The sequence below is a fragment of the Bactrocera neohumeralis genome, unplaced genomic scaffold (genome assembly GCF_024586455.1).
Source record: "Bactrocera neohumeralis isolate Rockhampton unplaced genomic scaffold, APGP_CSIRO_Bneo_wtdbg2-racon-allhic-juicebox.fasta_v2 cluster10, whole genome shotgun sequence".
NCBI lineage: Eukaryota > Metazoa > Arthropoda > Insecta > Diptera > Tephritidae > Bactrocera > Bactrocera neohumeralis.
In genome coordinates this window covers 28,104,921-28,127,473 of record NW_026089623.1, presented here as the reverse complement: position 1 = coordinate 28,127,473, position 22,553 = coordinate 28,104,921, and the positions used below count along the sequence as shown (strand labels likewise).

General features: G+C 36.1%; 1 protein-coding gene across 2 annotated transcripts in view; it reads left to right on the top strand.

Annotated features, from left to right (window-relative positions):
* The first annotated feature begins 14,766 nt into the window (after positions 1-14,766).
* LOC126765281 (lipase member H-A) overlaps positions 14,767-22,553 on the top strand; it is a 39,262-nt gene continuing 31,475 nt past the window's right edge. For both annotated transcript variants that reach the window (XM_050482996.1, XM_050482995.1), the window contains exons 1-2: positions 14,767-15,017; positions 15,080-15,221. In XM_050482996.1, the coding sequence (XP_050338953.1) occupies positions 14,969-15,017; positions 15,080-15,221 (191 nt within the window). In that variant the 5' untranslated portion in view covers positions 14,767-14,968. The remainder of the gene's footprint in view (positions 15,018-15,079; positions 15,222-22,553) is intronic.

Here is a 22,553-nt window from a genome sequence, read left to right as displayed (position 1 = left end):
CCATAAAGCTATAAATAAACGCAAAAAACCTACATTTTCACAAATTTCCATTCACTACGCTACTCTGTCGATAGGTAAATTCTGTTCGACAGCCATTTCGATGCTCAACGAAAATTTCGACAGGGTTGCATAGCTCATAATACGAATTTGACATTCGATTTTCGGTATCCAGCGAATGGCGAAGATCAATGCAACTCATAATAGGGGCCATTGTTCACTCTACAAAAGTGCCCAGTGCAATAAAGTCGTAACTCACACCGGCGAGGTAGTACGGGGCTCTAAACCTGACTTTTCCACGAGATTCGCATTTTTTTATCTGTATCTATTAGATTCCAGGATAGAAAAATTCATCAAGATACCTAGCTGTCTCCAAAAAGCCACCTACCAGATCGATCATGTTGTGATAGTCAGAAGATACGTCTCCAGTCTCCAGACGTGCGTACGCTCCGAGGTTCTAACATCAACTCCAAGCCAAGATAGACACCCGCCTCTGTACAGGAAAAACGCACGTCAACAAACACAAGGAAGGTTGGATGTCGAGAAGCTGCAATCACAACATTTTTCTACTCGACTTGCATTCCTGCTTTCTGGGAGCACTCGTCAACAACTCGGTATAAGGGAACTGTGGAACGGCATTTCAAGCTCTTTAGATACAGCTCAAACGAAACCATTGATTTTCGGAAAATGCAAAAGAAAAATGAAAATTCTACGAAAAAATGCGGCGACTAACAGAAGGTTTCAAGACCGGAGCATACTCTTGTAGAACCCCCAGAGTTTATTTTGTAACCCATGCCAAGAGCATACTGAAATTATGGAGGGAACACTTCTCCAGCCTGCTGAGTGGCAATGACCACAGGAGATTGGCGAACCCGATTTCCCAAACGATGACGATGAAGCATACGTTCCATTGCCCGACCACGAAGAAGTTCGAAGAGCCCGTCTGATGAAAACAAAGCGGAGGATTCGAGTAGGTACAATCTTCGTTAATAGTGTACAGCTGTTAGCATATGCCGATGATGATCAGTGGTCTCAACAGTTCTGCTTTCTCCAGACTAGATAAGCAAATGGGTCTGGCTGTGAACAAGGGCAAAACGAAATATATCCTGACATCTAACAAACAAACAGGCGTCGCACTCGTGACTAGGCTCTCACGTCATCTTGAAACCAGCATTAACAGCAACAAAAATGACAGCCTCGAAATCCAATGCAGAATAACTCTTGCCAACAGGTACTACTTTGAACTGAGTAGGCAATTTAGAAGTAAAGTTCTCCCTCGACGAACGAAAACCAAAATATATGCTATGGAGGCATGGACGATAACCACATCTTATGAGTCGACGTTACGAGTTTTCGAGAAAAAGGTTCTTCGAAAGATTTACGCGTTGATCAGGGCGAATATCGATGGAACGATAAGCTTTATGATATATACGACGACATTGACATAGTGGCATAGTTGGCTTTGCTTGGAATATCCCATTGGCGTCACGTTGCGAAAAGAAGAAACGAGTGGCGCGCTGTTTTTAACTCGGCTATAATTACCTAAGCATTGTCTATGCTAGTAAAGAAGAAGAATAAGTTTGTAAAAAGAGGAAAATGGGTGCAAATTATAAGCAGTTGAGTCGTGCTAAAAAAGTTACTATTGATGCGTTGGTGAAGGAAAGTCTTTCTTATAGAACCATTGCTAAAGGGTGAGCTGTTCACATTCAACTGGGGTATGTTTGTTGCAAAAAAAGGATACTTTGAAGAGCCTGGGGCGAAAAAGGGATTTGGTAGCAAACGTTCAACCAACATAAGGTTTGATGGCATAAAAGATATTATGAGTGTTAAGAATCTATTCAAAAGTGATGTTTCTATACGGGCAGAGCTGCGTGGAAGCAGTACGAGGAAAGTTGCGAGAAGTCGGTTTGTTCGGAAGACTTCCTGCAAAAAAGCCAAGGCTGACGAAAAAAATGAAATATCGCGACTAGAAGGAGCAAACAAGTAGAAGATCTGGACACATGAGCAATGGCGAAACACTTTGAGGTAAGACTTAAGCAGGTTCAACCTGCAGTGCGCCGACAATTTGCCCAATTTGCTAGAAAACGATATCGATCAAAATGTATTGTCAAAACCTTCACGAGACTTGGATAGAAATTGAGCTCAAAGTGACAAGGAAAAAGCTAATTGTTTTGCAAATCGCCTAGAAAAGGTATTTCAACCTAATTTGCCAAAGAACCACTTTAAGCTGTCAATCTTACCCAACGCAGCTAAAAAGTCGATAGAGTCGTTTAAGACTTCACCTTCTGAAATTATTGGAATCATAAAGGAACTTAACCCAAAAAAAGGCGTCGGAACATCATAATATTACCCCAAAAATAATAATTGAGTTACCAAATATTGCTGTAGAAGTGCTCACTTTGCTCTTCAATGCAATTCTTAATCTCAGATACTATCCTAATTCATGGAAAAAGTCGCAGATTATCTTGATAGCTAAACCTGGGAAAGACTTAACACAGCCGTCTTCATACAAACTAATCAGTCTTCTACCCTGTCTTTCTAAAATATTTGTAAAAATATTGCTATCAAAGATGACTCCTTTCCTCCACGAAAATAATACAATACCAACGCATCAATTCGGGTTTCGTGAAAAACATAGAGAAAAACGATAGAGCAAGTATAGAATTACTAACGAAATAAAAAAAAACATTTGAGCACAGATGGTACTGTTCAGCAATATTTCTACATGTAGCTCAGGCGTTTGATAAGGTGTGGCATGAAGGCCTTTCATATAAGATTAAAGAAATTCTACATTTAGAATTGTATAAAACATTGAAGTCTTATTTAAATCATAGACAATTTATTGTGAAAGTAGGAGATTTCATATCTGATGAAAGACAGATAAGGGCTGGTGTACCGCAGTGCAGTGTTTTAGGATCAACTCTATACATCAGATATACAGCAGATCTTCCAACAGCTAACAATGTATTAATGACAAAGCTATAGTAAGTCGTAAAAATTGCCACATTTCAACATCAAGAGTATTAGCGGAGCATTCAAGTTCTGTCGAAGAATGGCTAGCGAACTGGCGTATAAATGTGAATGAACAGAAGTGTAAGCATGTTACATTTTCGGTAAGACCAAAAATATGTCCGGCAGTAAAAACGAACTTTATTTTAGTACCTACCCCAAGCGAACGAAGTAACATATCTTGGTATTCACCTATGTAGATAGAAGGCTCACGTGGAGAAAACATATACATATCTAGTAAAAAACTTGCATGAAGATTAGAGCTGCAAATTTAAATTGGCTTTTAAATAAAAACTCCAAATGAGCCTAGCCAACAAAGTGCTCTTATATAATGCGGTCAGAAAGCCGATTTGAATGTACATAAGTATGTGTGACATTCAACTGTGCGACCTAATATTGATATAATACAAAGGTTCCAATGAAAAATGCTTAGAACAACTACGTCTTCGCCTTGGTATATGCGTTATGAAAATATCAATAAAGACCTTGGTATTTCTATGGTAAAGAAAAAAGTAGAAGATAGCAGAATTAAATACGTATATGTATATCTAAACTCCGAGATTACCCAAACTCTTTGGCTAATGCTTTGGTCCATACCTGCGATCAAACACGCCTTAAGAGAAGGGATATGCCTGCGCACTAAGGAGCAACGTATCACCAAAACAGCTCAATCACTTGTTTGAGCTTGTTTAGTTTTTAAATAGATTTTAGGTTGTATAACTTATTGTTTGACTTTTAAAACAAAAAGCAGATTCAATAAATAAAAGAGATATTGTAAAAAAAAGTTTTGGAAGTATTAAATAAAAAAGCAAAGAAATATATTAACAGATTTTTTACCCAAAATTTGTTACAATAAATCTTTTTAGTTAATTGATTTGAATAATTGTTGACCCAATTTATTGGGGAATTCTAACCAGTGTATTAAATGTTTCAATTTGCACTCACACCCGCGCGAGGGTTTAAACAGAAAAAACAGTGTATTTATGAAAAGCACAATATATTTATAATTATTCTTTATTTAACAATTGGTTCTGTGCGATATTATATAAAATTATGTTGGAATCGAATTACTCTCCAATGGCTTGCTATAAGTCGGCGCGGGCGGATCGGAGCCAAAGGTAGTGTTGACGCGGCGCAGGATGTACTTACATATGTATATAATCGAATGTCTTGCAGATGAAAATTGATGTGCCGATGGTGTTTGACGAATTGAATGTATAAACGAATGTTGTTGATTGTAGGTGCTGGCTAAAGGTGTCGGCGCGACGCAGTATGTGAACGTAAAAAGCCTCCTCTCCTGTTGTCTATCCTTTTTGTTTAGTGGGTAGGAGCACAGGTGTGGTGAGTTGCGTTGAAGTGTCATCAGCTGTGGTGAATTGCACTGTAGGAATAGGATGCGCCAGTTTTACTGAGTAGAGAGGGTGGATGCTTAACTCATTTAAACAGATTAAAAATTCATCTTCAATAAGTAACTCATTTTTGTTGTGTATTATTTAACAGTTTCTTATTATTACCGAAAAATGTCACGTCTTCGTGAAAGAGCAAGAATATTGGTTAACGTACTGGGAGCGCGCAATTGGTTCATGATCGTCGATTTAATAGATCAGTCGGAGAAGAATCGGTGGATAATATAAATTAAAGAAAACAAATTGCACATATGTATGCACACGTGCAAATGAAAATTCAGGGCCACGCGCTCAAAGTCTTCGTGCTAATACCTTAAAATAACGAGGGGCACGACCAACGCACGTAGAGAACATAACCAATTTCGAATGCAGGATAATCAAGCACGAGCATCGCTGAATCACTTATCATATACGCTGCGCTTACAACCATATAGGGCAGATGGAGAAACGAGAAATTGTGGACATTTTGGAAACGTTTTTGAAAAGCCATAACCAATTGGTACAATTGTTCGAGACCCTTTCTAACAGACTGCAAAACGACAACTACGTCATTGTCGTTTCAGCAATGATAATTTCAGCAATTTTCCAATAAGTTTGGCACGTATTTAAGATGAAAAGCCGCGTTAATAATGTTGGTAATTTTTACCAGACTTATTTGAGGAAGCTGTTTTAGGACCTCGGCAGTAATCAGGTCGTAACCCGGGGGATTCAAGACGATATGACTTACGTACGTGCATACGGCCGACCAGATCTTTTTATCACAGAGACGTGTAATCCAAGCTGGGATGAAATTTACTGTTGTCAGGGTAAACTTCGATGCACTGCCATGATATCACTGCACGTGTCTTCAAACAAAAATTTAAATCTTTGATAAATTTGATTACACATCACTCGGTATTTGGTATTTGTTGAAACACGTTGTTGGCTTTACTCTGTTGAATGGCAAAAACGAGGTTTACCTAATGCGCATATTTTGATTTGGTTGGTGGATAAAGTGCGCTCAGAAGAAATTGACAATATAATTTCAGCGGAAATTCCAAATCCGAATGTTGATTAAGAATTGTTTGACATTGTTACCACTAATATGATCCATGGTCCATGTGGTACTCTAAATATGATGTCACCATGTATGGACAATGGAAAATGTACAAAACGTTTTCCAAAACTATGTCAATTTGTGGCTTAGATTTAGAAAATCCGTGTTTCTCTCATGGTCAATTATAAGTTGCATGTTCCAGAGTTGGAAAACCATCGAATTTGTTTGTTTATACGCTTCAAGGATTAACCAAAATGTTGTGCATCCAATGGCATTACGATAAACTAAGTTTATGTAAATTAGAAAAAATATACGTTATAAAATAAAATTGTTTGAGTGTAAGTTTTTTCACCTTTAATTAAAACGACTTAAAATTTTTTACTTCACACAGCTTCTAAATTTCATTTCACTTACACAGTATACACATACTCACACGCTATGGATAGGTTGCATTGTGATACATGTACCTGTAATGAGGTTAGATATTGTAATATTTTGTTTTAATAATAATTTTCATCAAAAAGGTTATTGAAAAAAGTTTTGAAATTTTCGGATTAAAGACGTGTGTACAGGACAACGTCTGTCGGGTCCGCTAGTATACTTATATGTATAATTGCTTGAATTCCGATTCTCTGGTTGACGTTTCGCCCCTTACATATGTTATTTTGTAATGTTGTCTGCTTTATGAATCAATCAACTTTGGTTGTCGAAAGTGCACTTGTCTTCATGAATAAAAATGTTGTTGTTGTTGTGTTTTACTGTACATTTGCACTTCGGCTATTGGGCTGCCATATTGACTTGTGACGCACTGATGCTATTTAAAACAATTGTTGTTGTTGTAGAAATTTTTGCGGGTGACATTTCCATGTGTGCGCGACGATTTTATAACTTAAAATGAAATTCTCAGGGGTGTGGTGGAATCCAAGACAGAATTGCTTAGCTGTCAGAATTGCAAACCAATTCTGATAATCAATGATGTCACAGAATCTGATTGGATTCTCGTCTTTTCGAACATACGCAAAACCAATATTCGAATCAGCTGTTTACTAATGTGACAAAATTTGCAAGTGAATATATTTGGAGGCAATCACTTTGACTCGGTTTTTCATTTTTACGATTTTTCTTAATTGGCGGGCAGGATTGAAAAAACTAAACGCATAGTATTGGGGCAAAGTTTATTATCTTTGGCCTTAAATTATCTTCTATTTAAACTAAAAACATTAAGAAAATTTATGTTTGAACATATGTATGTTTAAGCAACATAAAGTAACATTTTTTTGGTCAAAAACCACTTTTTAAAAAAATTTAGAATTTTATTTTTTGAAACTTTCCTAGTTTAACTCGAACATAAGTTATTAACAAATATAAATCTCTTTAAATTTTTGGTTTCCGATAGAAATTGCGACCTGCATACTTTCCGCCGTCCGACAAACGCTAACGCGAGATGCATCGGATAATTGCTTTCCTAAGGCAGAATATCAAAGAATTCGTGTTCAAAAAATTTTCGGGTGATGTTTAAATATATGACTATAACCATAGAAATTTCGCTTTAATTAATTATTTCTTTCCCTCCCAAAAAACATAAAACATCAAGCCTCTAAAGCGGTCCCCCTCCTTAAATATCCACATTTTTTTCCAAAACTCAATAATTAAGACATTTCGTGTTTTATTCTTATGTTTTCTCCTGTAGAAACAAAGATAAATCAATTCGTAACCAGTGTTTAAAAAACTGCAGTCGAATTAGCAGAAGTCGCAATATTGTTGCTATTCGCTACTTCAACTGCGAGCGATAGCAGAAAGTATGCAAGTGCTTTTGCTTCTGCTTCTGAAAAAATCAGAAGTCGCAGTCGAAGCATAGACAAAAATCAAACAGCTACGAAAATCAGAAATCAGCATAAGTCGCCGTTATTCGTTTTTCTGCTTTCTGCTTTGCTGTAGCTTTCGATCGTATCCATAAGTTGCCGCAGCAGCTATCGACAATTTTCGACAGTCGTCGGCAGTCACAGTCGCGATGAGTAAAGCATTCGACTTTTGATTTTTGTCGCTGTTGCTTTCGATCAGCAGCGTAAGTCGAAGCTACGACTTAAAAGAAATGTTTGGCAATTACTTATAGTGTACTTGAATTTTTTTATTATGTTGTTCATTTTCAACTTTTTTATTTTTTCTTAAGTTTACAAAAATAAAAAACTAAATCAAAATTCGTTGGAATAAATAATATAAAAACATAACAGTAAATTAATTTTTCATTGCTTTCATTACATACATTACTCATTTTTTTGATTATTCATTACAAAGTTCCTCTTGTTCAAAAAGTGGCAACGTATCAATGGCCATGTCCAGAAAGCTAGCTTACATACACATATTGCATATTGCTAAACCCTCGGCTGCTTTATTTTCAAAATATTTCCACGCTGCACTTGGCGCCATAGCTGAACACGTGTGAGTCTAGCAGCGTTCTAATTGCAAGTAAAAGCAAAAGAGCAGAAAGAACAAGACGGCGACTGCTGGACTTCCACGAATCGGATGCTTCTTGCTTTTTTCGACTTACGCTGCTGATCGAAAGCAACAGCGACAAAAATCAAAAGTAGCAAAAAGTCGAATGCTTTACTTTTCGCGACTGTGACTGCCGACGACTGTCGAAAATTGTCGATAGCTGCTGCGGCAACTTATGTATACGATCGAAAGCTACAGCAAAGCAGAAAGCAGAAAAACGAATAACGGCGACTTATGCTGATTTCTGATTTTCGTAGCTGTTTGATTTTTGTCTATGCTTCGACTGCGACTTCTGATTTTTTCAAAAGCAGTAGCGGAAGCAAAATCATATGAACTGAAACTCGCCGCAGTTTTTTAAACGCTGTTCGTAACAATAAAATAACTCGATTTCTTAACTTACATTTTAAATCTATGTGCGACTATCTTCTTGCTTTATTTCTGACAGCAAAACCGATAAAATTGGTTTCTGTGACACCCAAAACCGATACAAATTCTGTTTCGAATATCAAACCAATAATGTCTGTATTCATGACACCTACTGCTTTTTTTGATCGGTTTCAATTCTGATTCCGACAACTATCAGATTCCACAACACCCCTGATTGATTTGAATTTGAAATATATTTACATATGTACATAGATATGATGTACATGATAGATGCGTATGACAGTTTTACATTATGAACGGTCTGATTTACATACATATGTATGTACTTATATTAATATTGGAATACACCCAACTCTTTTTTTAATACGCTTTTATTAGCTTCACTTGTATGTACTACAAGTATGTATGTATGTTTGTTTGTAACTTTTTTAAGTGGTACTGAAACCTAAAATATTTGAGCGACACTGTAGGAAGGCGATTAAGTTTAAGCAGCTCACCAAAAAAATGCGCTTAAAAGTATGCAACATCTATATAAAACTAGTTTTGTTGACATTTGAATAGCATACTGAGTTGGGCGTCGACCGTTTATTAGATTCAAGGTTGTATTTATAAATATACGTTCTCTGGTTGTACAGTAGATCATGCAGTAATTTATCTGGGCTCTCGACTGTTTGCTGCTGGACAAGCTTATGCAGCACTTAGTCGTTGTAGATCTTTGGACGGTATTCAAATTAAAGAACTAGACTGTTCAAAGTTAACAGGTAAAACCCCATGTAACAGTAAAGCTTTAGAAGAAAAGATTCGATTAAGAAGTAATAAGTCGTAAAGTCGTCAATAGTACTTGGTAGCAAATAATATAACAATAAGGCAATGAAAGGTTACGAGTAGATATTAAATGCTGCCTAATTATCGATTTACTTAACCAATACTACATGTCATAGTTCATATTTTAACAAATTTGGGGTTTCTCACATCAAACAAAAAATTAAAAATAAATATAGTTAAAAAAAACTAAAAAACACGCCTTTAAAACATATCAAACTAAAAAGTGAAAAATAATTCTTTGTATAAACTAACAATAATAATGCAAGAATTTTTCCTTCATATAGTAAACCGATAGCATATACATACATATAGTACATAAGTATATGTGCAGTGGCGTAGTTACAACTTCGGGCGCCCGGGGCCAAGGATATTCTGCCGCCCCCCTTTACCTACTACTACCTACAAGTTTTATGAGGTGGTTCGAACAAAAGTGAATTTTTACAAAATATCTTCGATATTAAGTATATAAAATTTAGGAACTAGAAGCCACGCAAATTACAATGATATGATATGTGAAAGGAAAGTGCATCTTTAAAAGCAAAAGTTTTCCAAACCAGCATTTGATTCCGATCGTTCAGTTTGTATGGTAGCTATATGCTATAGTTAACCGATCTGTCCAATTTCTTCGGAGATTACATTGTTGCCTTAGAAAATAATCTATACCAATCTTGCGATTCTCTCAATAGAATGTGAAACTGCTTCAACTTTAAATTACAATGATATGATATGTGATTTTGCAGCGATCAAAGCGAGAAAAGTGCATCTTTAAGTTCTATTACCATATTTAAGAAAGATATAAGACAAATTCAAAGACTGAAGAGTATTCGAGACACCCCCCTAGCTACGCCACTGTATACTTATGTGCATTCATATTGTATGTATGAAATTATATTATTAAACATAAAAAGTGCCCCTTATTCGTACATTAACTTCAAATATTGTTTAGAAATAAACGACGCGTTATTGAATTAAGAAGATTTTCTGTTCCTTCTGGTAAAATTTTGTGTCATTCTTCAGCAATAACATCCTTGAGCATTTCCTTCCTATTCATTGTCCTTTTTCTAATTTGTATATCCAGGTGCACCTATGTATCTATATATGATACATGAGGTTGAACCCCGGTGATTGTGGGTCATTGTGATCCATGGTGCCTTACATACAATAGTTATGGCACTTTGGTCTAATTATGACCATCTGAAAACCGAATATGTTGATAAAAATTCCAGTTGCGAACTTTTTATCAAAAATAACGGTCAATCTGTGAGATATATAATTGAAATTTGGAGATAATCTTTTCTTAATAATACTATGTCACAACGTCAAAAATTGGTTAAATCGGGTCAATTTTTTCCTTAGCCACCATATACCCAATATAAAGATTTGTGAACTTCTGGGAGACATTATATGACCGTATATCAACCAGTATGTAACTTATCTCAAGAGATAAAATCGATTGAGTTTAATTTTCGCTTTAATTGTAATCCATTCACGCTTTCGTCCAAAAATGAAGCTGAACCCTTTCACTACATTTTCCAACGATGCAATCGCCTACAGTATGTAGGGTATTGTTTACATTTCTGTTAAAAAGTTAAAGTACAATGAATACGAATACCATATATGTAGAGCAAATACTTCACTGTAGCAGTTACTTATGTAAATTGTTGAAAATTATTTGGTATTTCCGTATATTGTTTCAACATAAGTAAGTATTTGAATGTTTGCAATTATGTATTTTCTTGCACCATTTCACTTAATGGTTTTATACAAAATTCACTGTTAGTACTCTCATAACATGTTGCACTGAGTATAATAATTTTGTTCGCTTAGCAGTTGCTTGCAGTATCTAGGTTAGTTTTATACAATGTACATACAATTGCTCAGAATGGCAAGACGAATTGATTTAGCATTATAATTAGGTATGAAATTGACCAAACTATGACCAAACAACTAACGAAGTTGTTGGGTTCGTTACATTCACATTTTTAGATTACGTACTTCTACCAACGGACTCCTCGAACTACTTAAACCTTCGCAACCAAACACATTGTATCGCAACTAGCTTTGCTCCCTTAGCTTAGATCTTAAGTATTTGCTCGGTCCATCCGTTTCATTCGATTTAATAAGACTCTCTCAAAATTGTAAGCAATTCACACAATTTGTATATTTGCTAAATGTGCGTATTGAAATTCGAACAAAATATTTTTATTAAAATAATATAGCATGCCCCAATGAGTAAAATCGGGTCTATACTTCTCCTATACTATAGGATACATAAATATACAAGAATTGTATTGATTGTAAACCATTCGATTACTTCCAATTATGTATTTCAACATGCTTTACTCAACATAATAGTTTTGTCCACCTAACAGTCGTTTGTTTCATAAAACTAATCGAGACGAATGAAACTTAATAAAAATTTTCTGAACTCATCATTGTAAAAATGGATTAAATTAGATGATAAACTCGAACATTCCCCATTTAAATAAATCGCGATATGTCAATAATTAAATACATTAAAATTGATACCCGAAATGGAACGAGAGCACCGCCCATATTTAGGTGAAATCCCATTTCCCAGGACCTTCTCTACCGATATTGACAAATTTTGTTTGTAATATTACCTTATTAATGAAAATCAAGCACCAATGAATTTATCAGGACTTGATCGAATAGTGCACACTTTGTAACCAAAAACTTGTCAAAATCGGACTACAACAGTTCAAACCCCCAATAGCGAATATGTGGAACTCAACTCCAACAGCACCATTTAATTGAATTGAAATATCGATCAATCTCTGAGATGTATTATTGAAATTTGGAGCAAATCCCTTCCTGTAAACTATATGTCCGTATGTCAAATATTGGTTAATCGAATGAAGGCTTCTTTTAGCCGCCATGTGGCTAATGCAATGATCTTCGAAAATCCAGTTCACCTTATACCCTATATAGCCAATATGTGAAGAAAAACAAGACAGCGTGTGTTATTAATATCTGTGTATCCCATATATCTAATATCACGCTTTTCGAACTTCCGGCTGACTTTACTCCATATAGATATGTACATATATTGGTGATGGTAAGTGTACCTAAATGAAACTCAGGGAGCATATTATTTCCCCCAATCCCATGTACTACATATAAGCCTTATGACGGATATATCGTTAACCATACAGGATGGCCACGATTTCTGACAATTCTGACATTTGTGAACCTTCCAAATTGGGAGAGTATAAAATGTTCAGTGATTCCCGAACTTAACCCTTCCTTCCATGTTGAACCCTAGGAGTATCTAAAACGTTTCCGCCTAAACATAGTCTCTTTTTATAAGCTACGAACAGAATTAGTTCAATTGTTTAAATATAGTAATTTGGGGTTATTGAAAATCTTTAGTGTCTTTAAAGCCTGCTATTTTTCGCAGCAGTGCATTACGTCTTCTTTAAAAGCTACCTTCGTCACCGCTAATAGCCACAGTTAACATTAAGCTATTCGCACTAAAATGTTGACGCATAAAATGCGTATGCTGATATAACCAAAAATATTAGCGTTATCGGTATAAAGCTAAAGTTGAATTAAAAAAGAAAAAAATGTTTTCTTTAAGCGCATTCAATCTTATAACTGCAACAAATACGGAAAGAAGTGTATAAATCCACATGGTTGTGAAAAGTAATTTATGTTAAATCAAAACTACGAGTAAACCAATTAACAATGTTCGGCTTTTACAATAAAGTGCTACTATTATGTTGCTGTTGTTGCATGCTGAGCAGAGGTTAAAAATATAATTATATTTTATAAAATAAGTGGGCTTATGTAATATATAATACAATATGTTACAGCTAAACTTTGGTTTCTCGAGCAAGGAACTGTGGAGTTTTTATTACAAAATGGACATTTTAATATAAATCCATTACACTGTCGTTTGTCGCTTACAAATATTTGCCCACATAAACACTTGGAATATCGGTTGTTTACTAAGTGAGTATTACTAAAGACATAACTTTAAAAAGAAACAAGAAAAAACGTTAACTTCGGCTGCACCGAAGCTAATATACCCTTCACAGATTACATTGGTGCCTTAGAAAATAATTTATACCAAATTTCGTAAATATATCTTGTCAAATGCAAAAGTTTTCCTTACAAGAACTTTTTCCGATCGTTCAGTTTGTATGGTAGCTATATGCTATAGTTAACCGATCTAAACAATTTCTTCGGAGATTACATTGTTGCTTTAGAAAATAATCTATACCAAATTTGGTGAAGATACATTGTCAAATGTGAAAGTTTTCCATACAAGAACTTGATTCCGATCGCTCAGTTTGTATGGTAGCTATATGCTATAGTTAACCGATCTGTCCAATTTCTTCGGAGATTACATTGTTGCCTTAGAAAATAATCTATACCAAATTTGGTGAAAATACATTGGCAAATGTGAAAGTTTTCCATACAAGAACGTGATTCCGATCGTTCAGTTTATATGGCAGCTATATGTTATAGTGGTCCGATATCGGCCGTTCCGACAAATGAGCAGCTTCTTGAAGAGAAAATGACGTTTGCAAAATTTCAAAAGGATATCTTAAAAACTAAGGGATTAGTTCGTATATATACAGACAGACGGACGGACAGACGGGCAAGGCTAAATCGACTCAGTTCGACATACTGATCATTTATATATTTACTTTATAGAGTCTCCGACGCTTCCTTCGGGATGTTACAAACTTCGTGACAAACTTAATATACCCTGTTCAGGGTATAAAAACAAGTACAGAAGGGATCAGGCGGGATACTGACGGGCATTAGTATGTATCTCAAAATTAATTCATTATTTATGAATCATACTTATATTAGAAAACAAGAATTAAGTTTTGTATTTTTCTTTTCTAAAATAAAATAATTTGATGATATACAAAATTACACCCCATGAGAAATAGAAGGGGACCGATTAGGCAGTGTTTTTAAAAATCAAATATCTTCTTAAAGTGGACAGTACCACGAACATCGTAAAATTTTAGATTTTATTCCTACAATAATTGATTTTGACGTTTATGATGCAATACTTAATATGTACTATTTCGAAACGTCCACCATTTTTCAAGTTGAATTAAAATATCTTTATTTCCATTCACATTATCGCCTAAAGAGATATACTGACAACGTGTGATCCATCTGTCTAGTCAATCCGTCTGATCCATTTGATAGCGACTATTTTGAAGCGTTAAAAACAGTAGTTGAACTGAACTTTTTTACTTCATTATATTGATTTTTTTGCTACTATGCGTTATTTCCAACATTTTTCGAGGGTATAAGAATGAAGGAAAACGCTTTGTATGAGTGAGTTTTATATAGCTCACAGAATGGCTTATGTGAACTTGGCCGCCTTTGGCAAAGGTGTCACCCACAAAAATCGCACGCTATTACACTTGCTTCCTACAATTCAAGTGCATTGTCCTCCACTCACGCGAGACTTATTGAGCAAACTGCTTGCATTTTTGCCACAATGCAGCCACTCAAGAGCGCGAGCAGCCAAGTGTGACTTACAAAAGCTACACTTTCTAAAGGCCAGGTGATAGTAACGAATGTGGAATATTGTTAGAGGAAAACATTCGATGGCGCGCTTTTAATCGCAACGCAAGTAAACGGAGTAAAGTAAAAATGCTAACCGGCAGTGTGTCAGTGCATTACAAAAGTAAGATATCTCAGTGCTTTGCGAATTCCTCAAAAATAATTGAAATCGGCGCACGGTTGTGAATTTGAAAAAATAAATATTTTATAAATTTTTCTTGAAAAAACTGTCATAAAAACAAATACAAATTGAGCAATGAAATTCTCTCTAGCACTTCTGCTAACCTTTTGCTTTGTATACAGAGGTAGTGTAATTTATAAATATATTGTACAATATTCATACTAGAGTACTTATTTACATTTGCAGAGGCGCCTGCTATTATTTTCAATCAAATGGATATAAAAAGTCTCTTAACTAGCGGAGCTTTGGATTTAAACGTGTTAAGATGTTTTCTACACAATAAGAATATATGTCCAAGCCCTTATATAATGTACCGATTGTATTCTCCGTAAGTGTTGTTCTTAAGAATTTGTTTTACTAATAACTTCCAGCTATATAAAATAAAAGTAAATATTAATATACGGATATCCCAGATATATATTTCATGAGTGAAAAAAATATTTAAAAGTCAATTAAATACAGTTAAAATCGTTGTTATATGATGCATTTAAAATAAACAAAAAAAAGTGCTGCATCGCGTCTATAATAGTGTATACTAGATCTTTACCTTTTTTTTTTAACCGGTTCAAAGATGTCTATACTGAGTTTCAAGAAGATAATTTGTCAAAAAAAGGTTTTGAATTCAAGCACTTGATTTTGATCGCTCAGTTGTATGGCAGCTACATTCTATAGTGATCCAAATGACCAGCTGCTTAGAGAGAAAAAGTTTTGTTCAAACTTTCAGATCGACGTCTCAAAAACTGAGGGACTAATTCGAGTATATCCCAACGGACATAACAAAATCGACTCAAGATCGTAAGCTGGGTGATTATTTATTGCATATACATACATACATATGTAAGTATATATTTATGGGGTCTCCTACGTTTTTTCTGGGTGTTGTAAACTTCGTAGCAAACTAATACATATACCCTGATGAGGGTGTAAAAATACATACATGAAAATTATCACATTCAAAGACTTACTAAGCCTTACATAAACGTCCTAATAAGGCAAACGTAAAAATTCGAAAGAAACTATTGATGAACACTGGACTGAGGTAGTGCATAACTGAGTTGTATTTTTAAAGGTATGGTTAACACAAATTATGCTTCAAAACAGTAATATAGACCATCAAAGATAAATTTTGAAAACAAAAACGTCATAGTACGATGAAACCCATCGAAAACGAAAGATAAAATAACAAAGGTTAAGGAAAAAATTATTGACGGCCGATCTGTAGTAGGTGTGGTTGAATTTTTAAGTGTTAAAAAAGGTTTATCTTGATTTCCGCCAAAACTACGAGTCCTATAGAAAAAAAATATGTGACTATGTTGCGAGAAATGAAAAGATACAAAATTGTGTATACAGTCTTTTTTCACATTTTCCGGTTTTTTTTTATTTTTATCTAGTACACAAATATTGTTTCTTTCACGAAATTTGGTAAACTTACCTTCTTATGTTCCTAACACACGGTATTTTTTTGGTTAAAATATGTGTTTCTTCTCTTTATGTTCTAAGATGAAAAGTAAAAGCTGTTTTTGAACATACTCTAACTTTTCGGAATGGATTTGGTAAGTAGAGTTCCATTCAACGGAGATTTAAACAAAAAAACCTATACATTGACATTGATAAACAAAGTAAGGAAGTTCTAAATTCGGGTGCAACATTTTGTACTCTTGCAACTTGCAAGACTCAAAGCCAGGGAAATACTTTAAGATGTAAAACGTCAACCAGAGGATCGCAATCTTCTTCTACTTAAATGACGTAGACACCGCTTACGAGGTTATAACCGAGTTAACAACAGCTTGTCAACCGTTTCTTCTTTTAGTAATATGGCGCCTATTCGAAAACCAAGTGCAGGTCCTTCTCCACCTGATCTCTCCAATAGAGTGGAAGTCATCTTCTTCCTCTGCTTTCCCCGGCGGGTACTGCGTCGAATGCGTATTTCCATCCATACGGACGACATGACGATCGTCGTATAACTCATCGTCATCGTCGACTCATCAGATGTTGTCCTCGTCCATGCCTCTGCACCATATAGCAGGACTGGAAAAATGAGTTACTTATAGAGTTTGGTTGTTGTTCGTCGAGAGGGGACTATGCTGCTTCAATTCTTTAAAGTCCGAAGTAGCACCTGTTGGTAAGAGTTATTCTGCTTTGGATTTCGAGGCTCACATTGTTGTTGGTATTGATACTTATTCCAAGATAGACTAAATTATGTACGACTTCGAAGTTATGACTGTCAACTGTGACGTGAGAGCCTAGTCGCGAGTGCAGCCCGTTGTTTGTTTGATGACAGGAGATATTTCGTCAGGCACTCGTTCAACACCGATTTGCTTCGCTTCTTTATCCATTCTGGAGAAAGCAGAACTAACAGCGCAGTTGTTGAGGCCAATGATATCAATATCATCGGTGTACGCCAGCAGCTGTACACTTTTATAGAAGATGGTACCTTCTCTGTTTAGTTCTCCAGCTCGAGTTATTTTCTTCAAAAGTAGATTGAAGAAGTCACACGAAAGGAAGTTGCCTTATCTGTAACCTTGGTATCGAACAGCTCGAAGAGGTCCTTCCCGATCCTAACGGAGCTATTGGTATTGCTCAACGTCACTTTACACAGCCGTATTGGTTTTGATCAATACTTACCTTAGCCCCCAAATATGTAATATAAACAATGTTGAACTCCCGGTTGACCTTATATGTATGTATGTAACTTTACTTTGCGAGAGTATAAAATGTTTGGTCATACCCGAAGTAAGGTTACTTGTTTCCTTAACGTAAGTTATTTTACCTATCGTTTCCGATGGGTTGCACCAACTATGAATTTCTTTCTTATCATTTTCAAAGTTTCTGCACAAGTATAATATTTCATATACAAAGTGAAAATAAGTATATGAATATGAGCAATGAACATATGTACACATTTACGGACTCTTAGAGCTTATTGGAGTTTCAAATTCTTACTAGAGGACCGCAAAACAGAAAATAAGTAGCTCAGTTAAACGTCGAACAAGCGTGTATGAAATAATGACTTTATTTTGGAAACCAAATCATCCACAGTTTAATTTCAAGTTATGCTTAGCACGTTTGCCATTGTTTATTTCAACCGGTTGCATTATTTTACTTAAAACCAAAATAATGCCGATGATTTGATAGTCCAACATAAAACAAAGTTAATTCTTTATAAGTATAATGTTAAGATAGTGTTAGTATGCAACGAGAAGAATACAATTGCTTTGACCATTTATGGCGAAACGAGCAAAAATACTATATTAAAAGCGACATTGTCTTCAAAAAGGATCGTCACTGTGTCTGTCCAATATGAATGAGGCCATAGAATTACCGGTTTCACTACTGTTTACAATGTTAACAGGTTTGAATTATATGATATACATATATGGAATATGATTCGTGGACAGACGATAACTGGTGAAGAGCTTCAACTTGCTGGTTCGAGGAGGTCGCAAAGAACCGTTTCGCCGGTCGAAGAAAATTGGCGAGCCAGTTACTCTGTACTACTTTATCCAAGTATGGTTTTTACTATTTTTAGCTGGCCTGTTGTCATTGAATTGCGTTGGCTGTGCTGATTACAGCATTTCAAGTGCATAAAAATATTCAAATACATACATACATAAATGATCAAAACACAAATACTGTTGCGTAAGTTTATGAGTACACAGCAAATGCTTCATTCTCTTATAGGTGTAAATAAACTTATTGTTTTATATTACATACTAGCGTACCCAGCCCGCTTGCCGGCCTAGATTTTGCTTTTTTTACAATAAAATTACAACATTAAATATTTAATTTATCTCTTAATTATATTAAATTATTCAATTATCTTCATATTCATTTTCTTCTATTCTCTTTTTCGAGCGGGTGAAGATTATTAGCTATACCAATATACAAGTATGTACATGTTAGTAAACATGTTCTTATCATTGATACAAAAGCATATCGGGCTCAAGTTAATGCCAGAATTAAAAGTATGACACATGGCTTGGGATTAACGACATTAGTGAATACTTATGAAACAATAGGTATTTTTGAACTAATAATGTTGAATACAAATAAAGAATAATTATAATGACCTTATGTTCATGAAATTTTAAAATGAACAATTCAGAGTAATCTCTCAACATCATCAAATGGTCAACATTATCTCGTTCGACAGTAAACATAAAATATTTGGTATTTCTAGATGTTCTCAAACCAATGATGTTTGAAATTACAATAGCAACTTGTTTTTAAATATTAGAAAAAATGAACATTGATTTATGATTTAAAATTATTGATATGACATTTCCAGGGTGATAATACTTCTATTTAATTTCTTTTTAATGATTATTCAATTGAACTTCGTATCTACATACTTATATACATATACATAGTATATGTATGTATATAAGAACAATTGATTGAAAACGCAACAGTAAACGGATACATTCGCGGCGCTACAACTTACCTGGAATTCCTAAAATTCCTAATTATTTACTTTAATATACTTCAGTATATAGATAGATTGTATATCTGATTGCGAATAAAAAGTTGCTGTCTAGTCAGAATCTAATTCAAAATTTATTTGCTTCCAGGCTACTGAGCAGTTATAGAGTATATCGCAGGCGAATTTCATTCTTACAAGTAGTGTCTTTCAATTTCGATCCAAGAAAAAAAATTCCATTATGCGTTAATTTTCTAAATTTAAAGGATTTTACAGGAATGCCACCGTTCAATTTACAACTAACAATTCGTCTGTGATAGTTCTGTGACGCATATTAAATCAACCGAGAAATGTTGATAAGTAGTAATCGAATTGCTAGAGTGAAACCACTATAATAACATGAAACTTTAAGCGTTCTGATTACAAGAATACCCTTAGCAACAGATTTGCTCTCAATTGAAAAAAATCTCTTAAACAATACATACATACATATGTATGTACATATTTAGTTATTTGTAACATTACATGTGTAAATATCTAATAATACCTACATATAGTATGTCTGTATTTACTTTGAATGAGTTTTGGACACTTCAAATACTCAAAATAAAAGTTGCAGAACCATAAGCTACATATTAATCACTGCTTCCATTAACGTACTTCATGAGTATAAAAGTAAAAGGGGATTTGTGCGCGTCGCAAATGAGTAAAAGGGTTGCTGATTATTAAATTTGTTTCACTTTTCGTTCACTATATTCGTACTTCCGACGTTCATTGAAATTTAACGCATTAGAGACAGTTCGTGTCCAGTCGTTACAAATAGAGCTAGGGTTTTTATGAGGCAAGTGCTTACTCAATTGAAAAGTAAAATAGAAATCTTACAGTTGAAATTTTTCAATAATGCTCTCTTACAGATATGTATATCTGTATGTATGTACATTAGGGTGTGCCATTTTGAGGCAACCTTTTTTTTCAACTGAAAAACAGGCTCAAAACTTTCGAAATGTGTAAAAAAAAAAGTCACTGAAAAGATGAGCTCTTACTATTAATATTAAGAGGTGCCTCTTTAAAATTTTCTGTTTTCCATATAAATTCTTCTTCTTCTTAATTGGCGTAGACACCGCTTACGCGATTATAGCCGAGTTAACAACAGCGCGCCAGTCGTTTCTTCTTTTCGCTACGTAGCGCCAATTGGATATTCCAAGCGTAGCCAGGTCCTTCTCCACCTGGTCCTTCCAACGGAGAGGAGGTCTTCCTCTTCCTCTGCTTCCCCCGGCGGGTACAGCGTCGAATACTTTCAGAGCTGGAGTTTTTTCGTCCATTCGGACAACATGACCTAGCCAGCGTATCCGCTGTCTATTAATTCGCTGAACTATGTCAATGTCGTCGTATATCTCGTACAGCTCATCGTTCCATCGAATGCGATATTCGCCGTGGCCAACGCGCAAAGGACCATAAATCTTTGTCACAACTTTTCTCTCGAAAACTCGCAACGTCGATTCATCAGTTGTTGACATCGTCCAAGCCTCTGCACCATATAGCAGAACGGGAATTATGAGTGACTTATAGAGTTTGGTTTTTGTTTGTCGAGAGAGGACTTTGCTTCTCAATTGCCTACTTAGTCCGAAGTAGCACCTGTTGGCAAGAGTTATCCTGCGTTGGATTTCTAGGCTGACGTTGTTGGTGGTGTTTACGCTGGTTCCAAGGTAGACGAAATTATCTACAACTTCAAAGTTATGACTGTCAACAGTGACGTGAGTTCCAAGTCGCGAGTGTGACGACTGTTTGTTTGATGACAGGAGATATTTCGTTTTGCCCTCGTTCACTGCCAGACCCATTTGTTTTGCTTCCTTGTCCAGTCTGGAGAAATCAGAACTCACGGCGCGGGTGTTAAGGCCGATGATATCAATATCATCGGCATACGCCAGCAGCTGTACACTCTTATAAAAGATGGTACCTTCTCTATTAAGTTCTGCAGCTCGAACTATTTTCTCCAGAAGCAGGTTGAAAAAGTCACACGATAGGGAATCGCCTTGTCTGAAACCTCGTTTGGTATCGAACGGCTCGGAGAAGTCCTTCCCGATTCTGACGGAGCTTTTGGTGTTGCTCAACGTCAGCTTACACAGCCGTATCAGTTTTGCGGGGATACCAAATTCAGACATCGCGGCATAAAGGCAGCTCTTTTTCGTGCTGTCGAAAGCAGCTTTGGAATCGACGAAGAGGTGGTGTGTGTCGATTCTTCTTTCACGGGTCTTTTCCAAGATTTGGCGCATGGTGAATATCTGGTTGGTTGTTGATTTTCCAGGTCTGAAGCCACACTGATAAGGTCCAATCAGTTTGTTGACGGTGGGCTTATATGCGATGTTGAGGAGACTAATCCCACCGTAGTTGGCGCAGATTGTGGGGTCACCTTTCTTATGTATTGGGTATGCACACTTATATTCCAATCGTTGGGCATGCTTTCGTCCGACCATATTTTACAAAGAAGCTGATGCATGCTCCTTATCAGTTCTTCGCCGCCGTGTTTGAATAGCTCGGCCGGCAATCCGTCGGCCCCTGCCGCTTTGTTGTTCTTCAGGCGGGCAATTGCTATTCGAACTTCTTCAGGTCGGGTAATGGAACGTCTGATCCATCGTCATCGATTGGGGAATCGGGTTCTCCTTCTCCTGGTGTTGTGCGTCCACTGCCATTCAGCAGACTGGAGAAGTGTTCCCTCCATAATTTATGTATGCTCTGGGCATCAGTGACTAGATCACCTTTTGGGGTTCTACAAGAGTATGCTCCGGTCTTGAAACCTTCTGTAAGCCGCCGCATTTTTTTCGTAGAATTTTCGAGCATTACCCCTGTCGGCCAGCTTATCAAGCTCTTCGTACTCACGCATTTCGGCCAGTTTCTTCTTCTGTCTACAAATTCGTCTCGCTTCCCTCTTCAACTCTCGGTATCTATCCCATCCCGCACGTGTAGTGGTCGATCGTAACGTTGCGAGGTAGGCAGCCTGTGTTTCTCTCCACTGCGACACGGCACTCCTCGTCGTACCAGCTGTTCTTTTGCACTTTCCGAAAACCAATGGTTTCGGTTGCAGCTGTACGTAAGGAGTTTGAAATGCCGTCCCACAGTTCCCTTATACCGAGTTGTTGACGAGTGCTCTCAGAGAGCAGGAGTGCAAGCCGAGTAGAAAATCGTTCGGCTGTCTGTTGTGATTGCAGCTTCGACGTCGAACCTTCCTTGTGTTTGGTGGCG